The sequence below is a fragment of the Myxine glutinosa genome, chromosome 10 (assembly GCF_964187855.1).
Source record: "Myxine glutinosa chromosome 10, kmMyxGlut1.1, whole genome shotgun sequence".
In the NCBI taxonomy this organism is placed as follows: domain Eukaryota; kingdom Metazoa; phylum Chordata; class Myxini; order Myxiniformes; family Myxinidae; genus Myxine; species Myxine glutinosa.
In genome coordinates, this window is record NC_136270.1 from 5,899,478 (window position 1) to 5,912,519 (window position 13,042).

The 13,042-nt window shown below is 47.1% G+C and overlaps 1 protein-coding gene across 2 annotated transcripts in view; it reads right to left on the reverse strand.

Annotated features, from left to right (window-relative positions):
* Positions 1-13,042, reverse strand: part of LOC137433491 (integrator complex assembly factor BRAT1-like) — a 69,613-nt gene that overhangs the window by 29,555 nt on the left and 27,016 nt on the right. For both annotated transcript variants that reach the window (XM_078785310.1, XM_078785311.1), the window contains exon 8: positions 10,627-10,789. In XM_078785310.1, the coding sequence (XP_078641436.1) occupies positions 10,627-10,789 (163 nt within the window). The remainder of the gene's footprint in view (positions 1-10,626; positions 10,790-13,042) is intronic.

The window sequence follows — 13,042 nt, forward strand, 5'->3', positions numbered from 1 at the left end:
TGGTTAAGGGGTTCAGCATGTTAAGGAAGTGTAGGTAGGTAGTCCGACTCACTTCCCACAGCCCTTCCTGATTTATTTCATAGGTTAATTAAGTGTGTGACAGTAAGTGTTAAGGCTGGAATGGTAGCGCCTGCGGTGAACCTTGCAGGAGCTACGGTTCCAGGGGGGAGGCTGTGTTATGAATTTGGTAGAGCAATATCTAGAGCTAGGTAGATCTGAATAGGTAGGTATTCGGCTGTCGTGACAGGGACTCTACATGTAATAAGTTCTTGATGTTTAGGCGTTTGTCGGGGTAAGATGTATGATTGTGGATCTACCTGGAGGTCCGAGTGTTAAATAGTGAGGGATTAAAGGTAACGCCCCTGTGAGTCTCACCTGGTAGTCAAACCTTTGTCCATTATGGCACTGCAAACCACATAAACATTAGTTAGGTCCTTAGCGCAACATTAAATAATTCCCTTTCCCTGACATTGACTTCGTAATAAATAGACAGGAAACCAGGCCAAAAACACCGCCACGGTTGGCCGCCGCCGTTCGCACCTCAAAGGCCTACCAACCTCGCTGGCACGTGTTACAAAACGACCGCGGGGGGGTCGCGGACGGGAGATGTCAGGAGTCGCATGCCGCAGAGGGCGTGACCTGGGCGAGTTGGGAGGCTGTGATTGGCTGAGGAGTGCGCCAATGTGACGTGATCGGCCACCAATATATGCGACGGTCGGACGCCATTTCAGGCAGTTGAGTTCGGGGCAGACGCAGGCAGACACCAGAGAGTTCGTAGGAGTTGGTTGGAGCACACAGTCGACGCAGAGACACAGTTGGTGGAAAAGCTCCCCGAAGGCAGTTGGTGGAAAAGCTCCCCGAAGGCAGTTGGTGGAGAGTTCGTTCACACACCAAGCCCACAGAGCACGCGGCAGTTCGCAGCAGTTCGTTGCAAGTCGAGCCCTCCGTTGAACCATTGGTGCACGGGCCTTGTGGAGATCGTCCTCGTGTGAAGCTGCTGGCCACGCGTCGGACGCGTGGTGCTTGGAGCGGGGCCTCGTGGAGCTTGGAGCGAAGGACCTGGTGGTGTGCGATCGGGCCAAAAGGAGCGGTGTGGACGGCCGCCACCAAGACGACGAAAGACAGATAAGCCGCATCCGCGTACAATTGAACGACGTAACGTGTTATTTTTGTATTCATAATCTCCCTCGTATCGTGTTTGCTGTCAGTCATGTGGGGACGTCCCGATTTAGAGTTATTAGATTTACCGGCGCGGCTTTTTCACTGTATTACTATTCGATAATAAATCCTTATATTATTTTCTATATATATATCTGAACGCAGTTTTCCTGGGTGTTTGATTTTAATAGATAAGGTTGCGGAGCCTTCGCTGTGTCCCGCCATTCCGTGCGTTTGTGTTGAACTTGAGTCCGCCATTGAGTGTTCGCCTCGGGAGTTAAAGTCTCGCAAATCGGCCATCCGTAACTGTGGTGTTAATCACAGTTGCGTAACAAGTGGTGTCAGGAGTGTAGGATTTGAACCCGTCGGACAAATTTTTTTTGTCCGCGGCGAGACATCGACACGGTCGGACAAATTTTTTTGTCCGCGGGGAGAAATCGACACGGTCGGGCGTACATTGCGCCCGACGTTCGAACGCAAAATTTTTGTAGTAGAGGCGGAGAAATTTAATAACCAATCGGGCAAACGGAGCGCGATATCGCGTCTTCGTCAAATTTAAATTGTGTTGTTGGAATTGAAATAAACTAGGGCATTGCCCGTACTATATCTATATCTAAAATTATATCCCCCCCCTCTATTTACATGAAATGGTTTGGTCCAAAGCGAACGGCTTGCGAGTACGGTGACAATCCCCCCCCCCCTCTATTTACATGCAATGGTTTGGTCCAAAGCGAACGGCTTCCGGAGTTTGGTAAAGAAATCGCCATCGCGTGCACAAACGCGCAGGAAAGCGAATGAATCGCAAATTCGGTTTTATTAGTTTTAAAACATAGTTTAACGCCAACATAGTTTGCAAACGTGAAATAAATGAATACGCTCTCAAATGTGCCATCCGAGGCAGAGTGTGTCCTCCACGTTCGGCACACGCGATCGTTCGCTGCTCTCTGATTGGTTGAATCGTTTTTTGGACATAGCTCGGTAAGTAATTGTCCGATTAATATGAAACCTTGAAAAGGCACATCCTCGGGTCCCCAGCAATATACCTGGCAAGTTAAAAGTATATCGGACCCGTGGTTGTCGAGAAACAGCGGTCACAGACAAACAAACAAACGTACAAACGTACAGACAGAGATTACTGGAATTATAGATAGATACGCGCGCGGGGAACGACCTTCCGAAAAGCGGATGTCGGAGGTCGACGAAATGGAAGTACGCAGCGAGGCCTCCGTCAGCGTCGGGAGTGAGCCGGAAATAGGGGAATTAAATGTCGAGGTGAGCCTTGGAACCTCCCCCGTCCCGAGCACCAACTTATCCCCCTCCCCTACCGGGGAGTCGGGAACAAGTGGGACGGCCCCTAGAGACTACCAGGCTTTAATGAAATTTTTTAAGGAATTAATGGATGCTCAGGGTGAGCGAGCCAGTCGGGAATTGAATGAACAAATGAAGTCACAGGGGAAGGAATGGAGGGAAGGAATGAAGGAAATGAGTGATCGATTGAGTATTAAAATAAATGGGCTGGCAAATAAAATGGGGGATGATGGGGAGACCGTAAGTGTACAGGTGAGCGGAGAATGTCCACAGTTCGATGGGGAATGTGTACAGGTAGATGGGGAATGCCCGCAGGTAAACGTGGAATGCCTGCAGGTAAACGTGGAGTGTCCACAGGTGAGCGGGGAAGGAAATTTGGAATGTGAGAGTTGTAATGGGGAATGTTTCCCACATTCTGGCCTGGTTGTTTATCGGGACCGTGTGGATGTCACAACACCCCAACCGGGGGATGAATTTGGAATTGTGCAGCACCAGGGCGGTGGTGCGGAGCAAGAGGGGGTAGAGTTTTTGGGGGTCCGTGCAATAGAGCCGGACCGGGTATTTATTGGGGATATTGATCAAAGCCTGGCGGGGCCAGGAATGATTTGTAATGATGAGGATGATTTGATCCAGCGGCTGGAGACCTGTGACAGTCCCATGGAGGTAGAGCTTGTTCAGGCCCAAAGGAGCCTGGGTGATGAGGTGAGTTGGTCCGAGGAGGTGGTTGGAATGACCGAGGGGACGCTCACTGTACACTGCTATTTGGAAACAGAGGCTCCAAAATTGGACAACCAGTTGGGGGAGTGTGTTGGCTCCGGGCTGGATTTGGATCTTGGAGGATCGAGAGATAGAGCTTCTGGAGATTTGGTCCCTGTAGGGAATTTGGATCAACTGCAGGGAGGGGCAGAACAACCGGTGGTAGAGGTTGTTCCCTGCAGCTGCGGTTTGGCAGTGGGAATGAAAATTGGTAAAAGAAAATTTAAAATAAAATTACAATGGGAAATTGATTTGGAGCAGCCATGGTGGGGATTGGTCCCCGGGCTGCGGGATTTGGACATGGAGAGGTCATGGGTGATGGCCTCGGGCAAAAGTTGCCCCTTTCAAAATTTGGGTATGCCGGCCAGCTGGGGGGCTGTGATGGCGAGATTTGGACGTGGGGTCCAGCCTTGGGTGTCGAGGTACGACCTGGGTCCCACGGGGGGTCTGGTGGAGTGTGGCGTCCCTTGTCCGTCGGGGCGCCGTCCGAGCTGGTGGCTCGGGCCGGCAGGGTCACCGGACCCTGGTGGGGGTTAAGACCTCCAGAGGGGTCCGAGGTGGTTTCTCAAGCCTGGGTTGGCATTTATTGAGGACCACTAGGGGGAGGTGTTGTGGGTCGCGCTTTGGTGGTGGCACTGCGGACGGCCAACTTGGGACTGATGTGGTGACCACCCGGCATGCGGCCTGGCACCCTCCTCCAGGGACTCTGGGACAACCAGCATGTGGTGACCTGGCATGGTGGTTGGTCTATGGACGCGGGTCAAACCGAATGGACAGGGATGGAGATAGCCTGCCAGACAACCATTGGGGCATCTGTGGAACGTGATGGTGTGAGTGACCTTCCACAGATGCTCCGTTATGATTTATGGACTCTCGGGTTGGGAAGAGAGCCATGGGGATGTGAATCGGGAGATGTGTAACGAGCCGAGCATATGGGCCATGCTCGGCTGGCATGTGTATGGCAAAGCATCCTTCTTTGGTGAGGTTAGTGAAATGTGATAAATGTTTAGCATGGGTAATCTGTGGGTTAGATGGAAATTTAAGGGTGGATTTTGAAATGCCATGGTGGACACTGTACAGTGACGCCATTATTGATCCAGGTGTGTAGACCAAAGTGTTGGAGGCTGTGATAAAATTAATAGGGTAGCAAGACACAGCTTTCAACTGGTTGCGGGGGCAACTGTGCTGATATTTGGGACGCGGGATTATGGGGATGTAGTTGTGTGGCCTGAGGGTCAACGTGGTGCTGTGCATGTCCGAGGTGTGTGGACCATGTCTTCTGGGTGAGTCTCCTGGTGGAGCATGGCTGTTGACTGGACCTTGGTGTGGTCAAGTGTGGGTGAGCACTGGGGGGCTGCAGTTCTGTAGTCGGACTGGGGGATGATGGGGAGGTGCAGGGGACGTGGCTGTAGGGATGCCACGCACTGCGACCGTGCCCCCCAGGGCCGAGGTTGTGTGTGCGGTAGTGTGTGTTGTGGCAGCAAGTGCTCACCACATTGGCCAGCTGGGGCTGCTGCAGCTGTGTTCCTCGCAGGGGGGCCGAAGGATGGATGGTGGGTCGCACCCTTATGGACACTCATGGGCCATGTTGGCGTTTTGACTGCTCACCTTGTCCCGGTGACCCTTGCACGGTAGAGGTGCAGAGCTGTCGTGGCCATAGGTAGTTGTGTAGTGATGATCACCGTTGGATGCGGATCCACATACCTGCCAGTGTAGTGGGGACAAAAGAGAAATTTGGAAGGATTTGGTAGGCCCAATGTGAAATTTTGGGAATTGTATGGGTGGATTGCACTTTGAACCTGACCAACCTGCAACTACCTGCACTTGAGGTGAGTGTTTTAAGGAGTACTGTCCCAGGCTTCAGGACTTGCTTTGGGAAATTGGGGACATGTAATTTGGAGTTGGGAGGCGAGTGAGAGTGATGACATGGCCGGTGAGGGGATGGAATGGGAGCCACGGGAGCCACAGTGTCTTGTGGGTGGCGTATGTTTTTGTATTGTGGTTAGGTGTTTTGATGTGGTCGTGAGAGTGGAACCTGGAGAGTGAGTGATGATTATTGGAGATAATGAGGGGCGATACTTGTGCTTTTGGAAATGTGTGGTGGTTTAAATGTGAACTGGGGGATTTCACATGTAGCAGGCCATGGCAAGCCTTGTAACACCTTTTACACCAAGAATTGTACTGAATTGTGCTGAGTTGTGTGGAGAATTGAATGGCAGCGGGGGAGGAAGTGTGTTTTGGGGTCTTGTGGGTGGGGAAGGGGTGTGTGTCCGCAGGTACAGAGCAAGCTCTGAGGAGCGATGCCTGCGGGCCCCCCTCTGCGGCAATTACCCCTGGCAGCCGGTGGTAACTGGAAATTGGAGCTCGTCGGTGGAGGGTCTGGTTGGGCGCCGCGGGGTGAGGAAGTCCCCCGGTGACCCGTGTTGCTGCGCGAAAGCAGGAGGCAAAGGAGCCTGGGGTGTGTGGAGACCCTCACCGGCGAGGTAACGGCGGAAAGGGGCTGTTGGGCTGTCATGGGGCCAAGAGGTAAAGGGGGGGGGGGGCAATGAACTTGTAAGTCGGTTGACTTGTTTTTGGGACTGCGGGCACCACAGCCTGATGCGCCCCCACCATCTTTTTGTGCGGTACCTCCCCGCTGCCTAGTTGAGGAATGCACACACACGTGAATGACATCAATGCCATGGTCCTGCAGGGGGGTGTATTGAAATAAGTACTTTGTTGATTTTTGAAATGCCTTGATGACCTATGGAATGAGAATGAGTGGTTAAGGGGTCTGTGTTGCATGAATGTGGGCGAAATCCACCGAGCCGTGTCACTCACCTGTAACATCTGGACAGGGCCGTGGAAAATTTAGGGGGATGCATTGGGGATGGCCCCGCAAGTAAGGTTGTGTCTTGTGGCATCCACCGGGGGACGCGGTCTGTAGACCGGGGTATGTACAAAGGTTAGAGTTTTGAGTTTGGAAAGATGGTTAAGTTTTGTGGTTAAGTTAGTGTTGTGTGTTGTTGTTTCCTCCCTCCACAGGAACAACGAAGAAAATGTACATACTTGCATGATGGTTAAGGGGTTCAGCATGTTAAGGAAGTGTAGGTAGGTAGTCCGACTCACTTCCCACAGCCCTTCCTGATTTATTTCATAGGTTAATTAAGTGTGTGACAGTAAGTGTTAAGGCTGGAATGGTAGCGCCTGCGGTGAACCTTGCAGGAGCTACGGTTCCAGGGGGGAGGCTGTGTTATGAATTTGGTAGAGCAATATCTAGAGCTAGGTAGATCTGAATAGGTAGGTATTCGGCTGTCGTGACAGGGACTCTACATGTAATAAGTTCTTGATGTTTAGGCGTTTGTCGGGGTAAGATGTATGATTGTGGATCTACCTGGAGGTCCGAGTGTTAAATAGTGAGGGATTAAAGGTAACGCCCCTGTGAGTCTCACCTGGTAGTCAAACCTTTGTCCATTATGGCACTGCAAACCACATAAACATTAGTTAGGTCCTTAGCGCAACATTAAATAATTCCCTTTCCCTGACATTGACTTCGTAATAAATAGACAGGAAACCAGGCCAAAAACACCGCCACGGTTGGCCGCCGCCGTTCGCACCTCAAAGGCCTACCAACCTCGCTGGCACGTGTTACAAAACGACCGCGGGGGGGTCGCGGACGGGAGATGTCAGGAGTCGCATGCCGCAGAGGGCGTGACCTGGGCGAGTTGGGAGGCTGTGATTGGCTGAGGAGTGCGCCAATGTGACGTGATCGGCCACCAATATATGCGACGGTCGGACGCCATTTCAGGCAGTTGAGTTCGGGGCAGACGCAGGCAGACACCAGAGAGTTCGTAGGAGTTGGTTGGAGCACACAGTCGACGCAGAGACACAGTTGGTGGAAAAGCTCCCCGAAGGCAGTTGGTGGAAAAGCTCCCCGAAGGCAGTTGGTGGAGAGTTCGTTCACACACCAAGCCCACAGAGCACGCGGCAGTTCGCAGCAGTTCGTTGCAAGTCGAGCCCTCCGTTGAACCATTGGTGCACGGGCCTTGTGGAGATCGTCCTCGTGTGAAGCTGCTGGCCACGCGTCGGACGCGTGGTGCTTGGAGCGGGGCCTCGTGGAGCTTGGAGCGAAGGACCTGGTGGTGTGCGATCGGGCCAAAAGGAGCGGTGTGGACGGCCGCCACCAAGACGACGAAAGACAGATAAGCCGCATCCGCGTACAATTGAACGACGTAACGTGTTATTTTTGTATTCATAATCTCCCTCGTATCGTGTTTGCTGTCAGTCGTGTGGGGACGTCCCGATTTAGAGTTATTAGATTTACCGGCGCGGCTTTTTCACTGTATTACTATTCGATAATAAATCCTTATATTATTTTCTATATATATATCTGAACGCAGTTTTCCTGGGTGTTTGATTTTAATAGATAAGGTTGCGGAGCCTTCGCTGTGTCCCGCCATTCCGCGCGTTTGTGTTGAACTTGAGTCCGCCATTGAGTGTTCGCCTCGGGAGTTAAAGTCTCGCAAATCGGCCATCCGTAACTGTGGTGTTAATCACAGTTGCGTAACAATATATATATATATATATATATATATATATATATATATATACACATATACATATATATATATATATATATATATATATATATATATATATATATATATATATATATACATACATACATACATACATACATACATACATACATACATACATACACACAGTATAACTCTCCCCTCCCTCTCGTTCCCCCTAACCCTCTCCCCCTCCACTCCTGGGAATATCCCCAGGCAATGCTGGATACTTCATCTTCAGATACTTCATAAGTATACGGTTACTGAAGAAGTCTTGTACATCACCCTTTTGCACAGTAATAAGACAATATTGAGTCACAGTTTGGCAGAAGGAGGCTTTATTGATACCCTCTCACATGCCACAACCTCTCATGCTATATATAGATATATATCATGGTTCTGGAAGTAGGTGAGTTGTGTTGTGCAGTGTTCAAGTATATAATTCATTTTAATTAAAGGTCTAAATAGGTTTAAAGTCATATAAATAAATTCCGGTTTTCCACCGTTTTATCCAGTGCCTATTACGTCACCCTACCTAACACATTATGTATATGAGTAATTTGCACCTGTTGTTTGTGGCCTTTATAACATCCTTATAAACAGCAAGTTTCCTGCATTAAATGATGTTCAATTTTATTTGACTGTCAGGCACACAGTCAGCGCAAAAATATTATCTCATTCCTCTGCGCATGTGTGGTCGGGACAAATTCAGAGCCAAGGTACAGTAAAACGGCAAACTAGTCTTCCTATTCACGTTCTGATTCGTGTTCAAAATATAACGTTCAATTTAAATAAGTTGTTCCTTGATCATCAGACAGACACATGAACCAACTAGAATCCGGGCACTCGGTAGAGCGCATACCTTCGCCGCAGCTACTGTTCTGTACTTGGCATGGGAGTGTATGCGATGTGAAACTTTATGTGAAATGCGATCGATTTTTAAAAATCAGAATTTGAGCAAATCTGTTTCATTCGTCTGTTAATATGCCTCCCCGATTGACAAATCTGCAATTTGAATTTCATTTGAGGTTGAAATGATTGCGGGAGATCGCGTTATAGTGATGACGTCTTGGATGGACATCCTCTTCTTCAGTCGCGCATAACTTTGAGTGAAATACGATCGAGTTAAAAATAGTCAGAATTTGAGCAAATCTGTTTCATTCGTTTGTTAATATGCCTCATCTCTTGACAAATCTGCAATTATAATTTTTTTTGAGGTTGAAATGATCGCGGGAGATCGCGTTATAGTGATGACGTCCTGGATGGACATCTTCTTCTTCAGTCGCTCATAACTTTGAGTGAAATACGATCGAGTTAAAAATAGTCAGAATTTGAGCAAATCTGTTTCCCAAAATCTAATCAAATGTGTCCCGTATAATAACCAATCATCCCACCAAATTTCATGCAATTCGGTTGAATACTTTTTGAGTTATGCGATTAACATACACACACACAGACATACAAATAAATACACAGCGATCAAAACATAACCTTCCGCTTTTGCGAAGGTAATTACTTAACCCTGCTTTTTGCTTCATGTGTGTGGAGTAAAAATGTCTTATTTGGTAGTTTGGCTCAAAGGATCTTTGGCTTACATCTGAGTGTGTCTAAAACATGTTAAGATGTTTTTCTATACGTGGAAGTCCATCAAGCAATGATGCAAAAAAAGGTAGCATCTTTACAAGATCAGTATTTCACACTTGTACGTTCACCCAATTGCTTGATTAGGCAAGATAAAAAAAATGAGTTGGTGATCGTCCCCGCCCGACCCTACGAAACACACCCGACCCGAAACTTTTTTTATTTTTTATTTTGAAAAAAATCATTCAAAAACGATCTTTTCAGTCAAATTTGGCGCCGTTCTGCACCGCATGCGCAGTGCGTGCTGCGCAGAGCGTCGCAAGTGCCTCAGGCAACTTCACCCATTTTACGTTAGCCATTCATGGCGGCTATTGTGTGAGATTTTTCCCGCTGAAATCTGTATCGATTCGTGATAGAATCGGCTTGAAATGCCTATTGTGATCGCAGCAATAGCCCGTGAGGGCTCTTCCAAGACGGTGAAGGACTGGTTTGCGTGCAATATCGAGTTGGATGTTACAATCTCGGACTTCTATGCAGAGTTCTCAGACGGCAAGTATGATGGGGATAGCCTGACGATTGCCTGACGATACACGCGGTACTTTTGTCAAAGTATTCGCCGGCCCCAGTAAAACCGACATGACGAAGGTTTCACCAGCTTGCAAAGTTTCTGATGTGACAAAGACTCTTGGCTCATTTCTCAAATTTGTGTTGGCTGCAGACACGGCCACGGATCACAGGATGGAACCCGATAGTCGACCAACTGTTTTTAGTGTCCTCATGAATGCTGCCCGTGATGATGCTTTTTGTACTTGGGTGCCAAGGTGCCAAGGGCATGGTGTTTATCTGTTTTTCCGATGTCATGGTGTATATACATGTACAGGTGTCTTGCCCTTTCACTACCAAGCTCAGCTAGGACATTCAACATCATCCAAAATCACACAAACACTGTTTCATAGAGATTTGGGCAATGTCTGTAAATCTGTGAGATGAATGAAGAAATTAAATCATTTTGAGGAGAAAGGAGTCTTTATTTCATATTTTTCCATGTCAACAAAACTCAATGGAAAGTAGGAAAAAAAAATAAAAAATAAAAATAAAAACCTCCCTCCCGACCCGAACTTTTGAGAAAAAAGGACGATCACCAACTCATTTTTTTTATCTTGCCTAATATAGCTTCTTTCATTGTAATATACAGTAAAGCATAAATGCATCAATGTGTAATAATCTCCATAGGGAACTTGTACAAAAGTAAAACCTTGTTACCTACCTGTAACATATGGTGTGGCAAGTGCACTGAGGCAATCTGTAGCTGCACATTGCATTCGCATCATGCTCATGGAGCAACCTGCATCTGTTGTGATGGCGTGGTTGAGGAGTTGAGAAACAGCAGTGATGATTGTGCGGAGAGGAGCAGAAGCACTAGAAATACCCTGTTTTTGAAGGAAAAAAAGAAAGATGGATAAGGGAGAGAATCACAAATCTTTTGTTGCTAAGAAGGGCTTTCAATTTTTCGCAATAATTGCGGAGAGAATGTGGCAAAATGCCAATGACCATATATATATATACATATATATACATACAGTCACGTGAAAAAGTAAGTACACCCCATGTAAAGTTTTGACTTTTTCAACATATTTCAACATACAGCTATTTGACCTTCATTTCAACAATATTGATAGATAAAGGTGATATAATATAACAAACATCATGAAGCATTTACATTTTGTAGTCCATTGTATAATTTAAATAAACATAAATGCAAATTTTGCATGTGGAAAAAGTAAGTACACCCTTGGCTCTAATAGGTGGTATTGCCCCCTTTGGCAGAAACAACCTCAAGTAGGCGTTTCTTATAACTGTCAACCAGTCTCTGACATCGACTGGGAGAAATTTTTGCCCACTCCTCCATGCAGAATTCTTTCAGCTGTGCGATGTTTGAGGGGTTTCTTGCATGCACAGCTCGTTTCAAATCCACCCACAACATCTCGATGGGATTTAGATCCGGGCTTTGACTTGGCCATTCCAGAACCCTCCATTTCTTTCTTTTCAGCCATTCCTTGGTGGATTTACTGGTATGTTTAGGGACATTGTCATGTTGCAAGGTCCACCTTCGGTTGAGCTTCAACATTCCAACAGATGGCCTCACATTATCCTCAAGCACCCTCTGGTACAATGAAGAATTCATGGTGGATTCTATGATGGTGAGCTGCCCAGGCCCTGATGCAGCAAAGCTGCCCCAAACCATAATATTTCCACCACCATGCTTTACAGTTGGTATCAGGTTCTTGTGGTCAAATGCTGTCTTTGGTTTTCGCCAAACATGTCTTCTGGTACTGTGGCCAAATAGCTCTACCTTTGACTCATCTGTCCAGAGCACATTGTTCCAGAAGTGCTGGTCTTTGCCTAGGTGTTCATTGGCAAACTTTAGTCTTGCCCTGATGTTCTTTCTGGACAGCAAAGGTTTCCTCCTGGCACACCTCCCATGTAGATCAAATTTGTGCAGCCTCTTTCTAATGGTGGACTCGTGCACTTTGACATCAACAGTGGCAAGAGCTACCTGTAGGTCCCCGTGATGACATTCTGGGGTTCTTAGAGACTTATTTCAGCATCTTGCGGTCTGCTCTCGGGCTGAACTTGCTGGGGCGGCCTGGCCTGAACAAGCTGGCAGTTGTTTGGAATCTTCTCCACTTGTAGATGATCTTCTGGACAGTCGAATGATTGATTTCAAATTGTTTGGAGATCTTTTTAAATCCCTTCCCAGACTCATAGGCATCTATAACCTTCTTTCTGAAGGCATCAGAGAGCTCTTTTGATCTAGGCATGGTGACGCCGCACACTTCAACAACAAAGAGCAAACCAAACTAAATGTCTGAGGTTTAAATAAGACACGTTCCTCCAAGATCCTCTCTAACGATGTTCTAATCATTTGCGCCTGAGCTGGTGCACCTGATTCTAATTTTAGGTATTTGAAGTAGTGATAAATGTAGGGGTGTAATTACTTTTTCCACATGCAAAATTTGCATTTATGTTTATTTAAATTATACAATGGACTACAAAATGTAAATGTTTCATGATATTTGTTATATTATATCACCTTTATCTATCAATATTGTTGAAATGAAGATCAAATAGCTGTATGTTGAAATATGTTGAAAAAGTCAAAACTTTACATGGGGTGTACTTACTTTTTCACGTGACTGTATATGTATATATATATATATATACACACATACATACATACATACATACATACACACACACATGTCCTCCTCGCTTCCACCCCCCCCCCCCCCCCCCCCACCCCCCTCCTTTACAGATTTCTGGCCTTGAAGGCAGACACATCATGTGATCAAAAATGGACGCATTTATTATCCTCTGAAGGTGAGGGAGAATAGATACTTCATCGAAAAGTAACTAAAATTTGGTGAAAACTATGAACTGCTGCAATATTTATCAATGATAGCAATTGAAATCTCCACAGATTAGGAAACTGAAGCTGTGGAGAGGAGAGCAGTGCCAGTGTTTGTGGAGAGAGCATCATATATGAAGTCATCTGAGTTTGGGGAAGCGGAATTGATGGATGACTACACAGAGAAACAATTTATTGTTATGGAGACGTACACAAAGGGAAATGGAGTCCATAGAGTTGGGGTTGACCTTTGAGGGGCAGGAGTTGGGGGGAA